General features: G+C 40.8%; 1 protein-coding gene across 1 annotated transcript in view; it reads left to right on the top strand.

Moving 5' to 3' along the window:
- LOC128696296 (cardioacceleratory peptide receptor) overlaps window positions 1-6,705 on the top strand; it is a 56,642-nt gene that overhangs the window by 32,213 nt on the left and 17,724 nt on the right. Inside the window, exon 5 of the mRNA XM_053787473.2 lies at window positions 4,079-4,154. Coding sequence (XP_053643448.1) covers window positions 4,079-4,154 — 76 coding nt within the window. The remainder of the gene's footprint in view (window positions 1-4,078; window positions 4,155-6,705) is intronic.

Below are 6,705 nucleotides of genomic sequence, written 5' to 3'. Positions count from 1 at the left end.
AGCAGACCAAACAATAACGACAGGCCGAGTGTCTACTGACAAGTGCCTTTGACAAATGATAAAACACACACACACACACACACACACACACACACACACACACACGCACACACACACACACACACACACACTACAATTATTCACTTAATCCCTCACTTAAAGCTCACAGCTTCACATTTCACGAAACATGTTAAGGATTAGACTTGAATTTATTTTCCCAGTTTAGCAAAGAATTTCATTGTTTCTTATTGAATTCTAAGGTGGAATTTAGGTCACGGAGAAGAGAGCGGATAGAAAACTCACCAAATTTCGAAAGCGAGGGGCAGAGATAGAGGAGTGGCAATGAGCAGGCGAGGAGAAAGGGAAGGGTAGGGGAAAAGAAGAAAGAAGGGGAGGAGGGCGGAGAAGGAGAGACAAAGAAAAAAGGGGAAAGCTAGGGAGAGGAGAAAGGCGAGTAAGACAGATGGATGATGAGAGGGTTGATGGAAGGGAAGAAACGTACACGGACACTAAAGAAAACATGAGACTTCTTGGTCTTGAATAAACCTGTAGCCAGCCTACAGCAAGGCTACATCAAAGCTTTCGCAAGACTACATCGCAAGACGAACATAAATTAAATACGCATACAAGAAGTCTCAGCAGGAAACGTGAGAAGAGGGATGGATGAAGAAGATGGGTGAAGAAGAGAGATGGGGTGAAGGAAAAAGACGGATGAAGAAGAGAGATGAGTGATGAAGAGAGATGGGTGATGAAGGACCATGTCAGCTTCTCCGTACAGTCCTGCAGCCGCTAGGTAAACGAGGCTGCGAAGTAAGTTACGTACGGCCGTGTGACTCCATCTGCTATATTTGTTAATTTGGTTCCGTGGATCACTGTTCTCCTCTGTGTCCTCAGACTTGACTTTCATAACTTTAAAGATGATATTACATGATTAAAAGTTAATGAAGAGGAAAGTCAAGATATGTATGCTGTATATAGACAGAAGTAAGATTTACCTGCCACCTTAAGTATTTATGATAATTATTTATTTTTTATAAGTTTAAGTAACCTAGTCTAACCCCAACGTAACCTAGCCTGACTTAACCCTACCTCTCCTAATCAGACTTAGAAAAACTAGTATTTATCGAGTTAGAAGAAACGTTAGGAAACAAAAACACGGAACCTCGTTGCTCGACCAAACTGCTAGACAAACATTGCAAAACAATAGCACGGTGATGCATTGAACTTCTTCGTTAGTTCACTTTCTAGAGAAAGAGTTGTTACCGTGATGCACGTAGCAGAACTGACCTTGGAATGTGAGGGCAGAGATGTGGATGCAGATGATATGATTGCCTTCAGGAGATCATCTGATTGAATGAAATTGGCACAGATGCGTGTAGGTGTCTGTGAACCTGTGGAATGTTACTCTCTCTCTCTCTCTCTCTCTATGTGTATATACATATATATATATATATATATATATATATATATATATATATATATATATATATATATATATATATATATATATATATATATATATATATATATATATAATTATTTATTTATTTATTTATTTATATTTATTTTTAGAACGATTGTAGCTTTTTCCTAGCAATGAACATGATTTGATAAGGTAGCGTGTGCTACTGGCAGTAATGGCTACAGTAAGACTAAACCTTGTAACAGCAGGCGGGGCGACTGCAAGTTCTTAAATTCCCTCACCAGCAACATTCTTTTTGAATTGTTACAGTAGCCAACACAGTCCACTGGTTAGACTGGACTGAGGGAGAAGTATGCTAATGCGCGGCTTCAGGTCTCTCTCATTATATAAAAACATTGTAATCTTTCTAGACCTAGATATGATCAAAGAGATTTTTGGTTTTTAAAAGAAAAACATTTTTTTTTTGCAACTGATGTCTCAGTAACATTACCTGAGATGCTAATATTATTTGAGATTCTAACATTACTTGAGATGTTAACATTTCTGGGATTCTTACAGAAACAAAGATGGTCCATATGTTAGGGAGATCAGTTAGCGGATGCTGGGCCATAAGTACACGGCACACCGTTCCTTCTCTCTTTTGACACCATCCCTAGGATCTTTCCTCTCTCTCCTTCCTTTAGTTCTTTCAACATTTCCAAACTCTCCTTCCCTCAATTTCTGGGACCATCCCTATCATTTCTTTCCCTCTCTTCTGAGGACCTAACCTATGCTTCCTTCCCTCGATTCCTAGAACCTTCCTTTTCTCTCTTTCCCTTACTCCCTGGAGTCTTCCCTATCCTTCCTTCCCTCACATCCTGGAACCCTTCCTATCCCTCCTTCCCTCACATCCAAGAACCTTCCTATCTCTCCTCCGTAGTGGATAGTCTGAAACTGTTATCACATGTACCTGTGATTCCATCAACCATCTTAATTACGGGTAGCGTTAGACCGTAGTTCCTCTGGTTCTCCTTTCTTCCAGTCTCTATGAGCAAACTTATCTTGACGTTGATGAAAGGAATCTTCACACGAAGAACAGGAAGTTACTCTCCTCTACTTCCATCATATCTAATTCCCCTGTCATTCCCTAAGCCATTTTCTCAGTAAATATGATATACAAATAAGTCCTCCGGTCAAAGTTCTTGTATAATAGCTCTGGCATCTATCTTTTGGTAAATTATTTTGTCTAATATCTTTACTCGTTTAACTAGGCGAGAGCTATCTCAGTGTTGGCTCTGTATAATGAAGATTTTTCTTTATACACAATGTGTCTGTGTCGCTCCCAGATAGAGATTTATGAAGCCATTGACATTCTGTCGTAGCTGTAGGTAGCAAGTCTTGCCTCTCAAACTTTCTCAGCGATTTCCTGTTCAGCTTCATTACTGTTGCTCTTATGTCAAGTAACGTTAAATGTGCTGCAGATGTTACCCAGTTAATGTGTGCCTCGGGAGATAGATTTCTTATAGTTCCGACCTGCAAGTCTTAATTTCTGAAGCCTTCAACTTTTTTAATCACAGATGGTACATGGATGGACTTGGGCCACTCCCTGTTTGTGGTACAATCGCTCAGGGTTGAAGGTTTCTTGATACGCTCAGCCTGGGTGCAGGATTCCTTGCTATTCACCCCCTGGAAAGTTGCTATCAGGAAGGTGTGGCCTTGTAAGGACTCTCACTGGAGAGGTGTTCCCGAGAGACTCACAGCTCGGGTCGATCTGCACCACAATAAAGCTTCCAGGAAGCTCACAGCTGCTTGAAAATGTTTCCTTTTTGATATATAGAATTGTAAAGCTCTCTTGATGCGCACTTATCACACTGTCCAAACATACACACACACACACACACACACACACACACACACACACACACACTTATCAACCTATTCTAGGCTAAGAAATATCAAAGTAACTGACTCACGAAATCGTAATAACACGATTGCAAACAAACCAGACCACGGGCGGGTGCCTATACTAACCTTCATATGGTGCAGATATACACCTACTTGGACGAATCTTATTGAGGCTAGCTGGCCCAGTGGCTAACGCGACGGCCTGGAATTTTGAGACTTTCTGACCGCGGGTTGAAATCCCGCCCGTGGTATGGTTTAATATCAAAGTAACCTTCATGAACCTCAACAAAGAATCTTTCAGGATTTTGGAAACAACGTATGTCAGTTCTCTCTTAAAACATACCGCAAGATACACAGCCGACGTTTCGGTCCATCCTGAATCATTGTCAAGCAGCGATAATGGTTCAGTACGAACCGAGACGTCACCTAGTTTAAATTTATTTTTTTGTGGGTTAATTAGGCTAGATAAGATTTGTCAGGAAACGGGACAAAGTGTTTCCTGACGCGGGTCTTTGTCACTTGATGACCCGCCACTGGAGCTTGTGGTGATATGACCGAAGCCTTCAACTGGCTTACTCCTTCACCTGTTTAAAATTTAAATATGACATATTGTTAACTTATAATATGTTGTGAATTACATCACAACAATATATATACTCCCTCCTCCTCTCCTTTTCGTTAGTGTTACTTTGTAAATGGTCCAAGTCGGACCGATACGTCGTCGTAAGCTCCTCTCTTCATGTACCTCGTTCATCTTCCTTACTTCCACAGGCACGAGACTCCAGAGGGAGGAGTCTACTGCGTCTCCAAGTTCTACACTAATGAACTCGACAATAATTTTAGAAAGGTGAGCTTGTGAGAGGCTGAGAGAGAAGGTGTGTGTGTGTGTACTCACCAATTTCTCAAGCATAGGATCTAATCTCGCCAGTAAAATCATAAGAACATAAGAAAGGAGGAACACTGCAGGAGGCCTGCTGGCCCATACTAGGCAGGTCCTTTACAATTCATCCCACTAACAAAACATTTGCCCAACCCAATTTTCAATGCCACCCAAGAAATAAGCTCTGATGTGAAAGTCCCACTCAAATCCAACCCCTCCCACTCATGTACTTATCCAGCCTAGATTTGAAACTACCCAAAGTCCCAGCCTCAATAACCCAACTAGGTAGACTGTTCCACTCATCAACTACCCTATTTCCAAACCAATACTTTCCTATGTCCTTTCTAAATCTAAACTTATCTAATTTAAATCCATTACTGCGGGTTCTCTCTTAGAGAGACATCCTCAAGACCTTATTAATATCCCCTTTATTAATACCTGTCTTCCACTTATACACTTCGATCAGGTCTCCCCTCATTCTTCGTCTAACAAGTGAATGTAACTTAAGAGTCTTCAATCTTTCTTCATAAGGAAGATTTCTAATGCTATGTATTAATTTAGTCATCCTACGCTGAATGTTTTCTAACGAATTTATGTCCATTTTGTAATACGGAGACCAGAACTGAGCTGCATAATCTAGGTGAGGCCTTACTAATGATGTATAAAGCTGCAGTATGACCTCTGGACTTCTGTTGCTTACACTTCTTGATATAAATCCCAGTAATCTATTTGCCTTATTACGTACGCTTAGGCATTGCTGTCTTGGTTTAAGGTTGCTGCTCACCATAACCCCCAAGTCCTTTTCGCAATCTGTATGGCTAAGTTCTACATCATTTAACTTATAAGTACTAGGGTTATGGGCACTCCCAAGCTTCAGAACCTTGCATTTATCTACATTGAACTGCATCTGCCACTTTTCTGACCAAGAATAGAGTTTGTTTAAATCCTCCTGAAGTTCCATAACATCTACGTTTGAATCAATTATCCTACCTATCTTTGTGTCATCGGCGAATTTGCTCATATCACTAGTAATTCCCTCATCAAGATCATTGATATATATTATAAACAACAACGGGCCCAAGACTGATCCCTGTGGAACGCCACTTGTTACAGATCCCCACTCGGATTTAACCCCATTTATGGACACTCTCTGCTTCCTGTCAGTGAGCCATGACTCGATCCACGAGAGCACTTTTCCCCCAATGCCATGAGCTGCCACTTTCTTTAACAGTCTATGGTGCGGAACTCTATCAAAAGCCTTACTAAAATCTAAGTAAATAATATCAAATTCTTTATTGTGGTCAACAGCCTCAAAAGCCCATGCCCATGCCCATGCCGGGGACTACCTAGATGGGAATTTCCCTAATTCCTTCTATCTTGCACCAACTGAGCCCACGGAAGTCATTGAGATCATAAAGTCACTTAAAAATAACTCGGGGAATCTGTCTCATGTCCCACAATTACTATTTCATGCTATTTCATTACTTTTTAACAAGTCACTAGAGACTAGCACCTTCCCGAAACTACTCAAGATGGCAAGGGTTACACCAATACATAAAGGTGGTGACCCTACAGACTTAAACAACTATAGGCCAATATCTAACTTACCATTGCTATCCAAAATCTTTGAGAAACTCGTGCACAGGAGACTGTACTCATTTATAACGGCTCAAAACATACTCAACCCCTGCCAGTTTGGATTCAGGAAAAATAAAAGCACTAATGATGCAATCATAAAAATGCTAGATCTGCTTTACACAGCATTGGAAAATAAGGAATATCCACTAGGAATTTTTATTGACCTAAGAAAAGCTTTTGACACAGTAGACCACGACATCCTACTCCACAAACTTGATCACTACGGTATAAGAGGCCATGCGCTTGCTTATTTCAAATCTTACATTACTAATAGGTATCAGTACGTCACCATTAAAGACACAGCATCAGCAACACGGCCACTTGATACTGGAGTTCCGCAGGGAAGTGTCCTTGGTCCCCTGCTCTTCCTCATATACATCAATGACCTTCCAAACGTATCCCAACACCTGAAACCCATTCTCTTTGCTGATGACACGACTTATGTCATCTCTCACCCTAATCTTGCCACCCTCAACACCATTGTGAATGAGGAGCTGATTAAAATATCGACTTGGATGACAGCCAATAAACTTACGCTTAACACTGACAAAGCCTACTATATTATGTTTGGTAGCAGAGCAGGAGATGCACAAATTAACATTAAGATTGACAACACTCTAATTACCAGAAATAATGGGGGAAAATTCCTAGGCTTATACCTTGACAACAACCTGAATTTCAGCACCCATATCCAGCATATAGCCAAAAAAGTATCCAAAACGGTTGGGATCCTCTCCAAGATACGATACTACGTGCCGCAAAATGCCCTTCTCACACTATACCACTCACTTATTTATCCATACCTCACCTATGCTATTTGTGCTTGGGGATCAACTGCAGCAACACACCTAAAGCCAATAATAACCCAACAAAAAGCTGC

Source organism: Cherax quadricarinatus, chromosome 39, assembly GCF_038502225.1.
Source record: "Cherax quadricarinatus isolate ZL_2023a chromosome 39, ASM3850222v1, whole genome shotgun sequence".
NCBI lineage: Eukaryota > Metazoa > Arthropoda > Malacostraca > Decapoda > Parastacidae > Cherax > Cherax quadricarinatus.
This window is presented reverse-complemented; position numbering and strand designations above follow the sequence as displayed.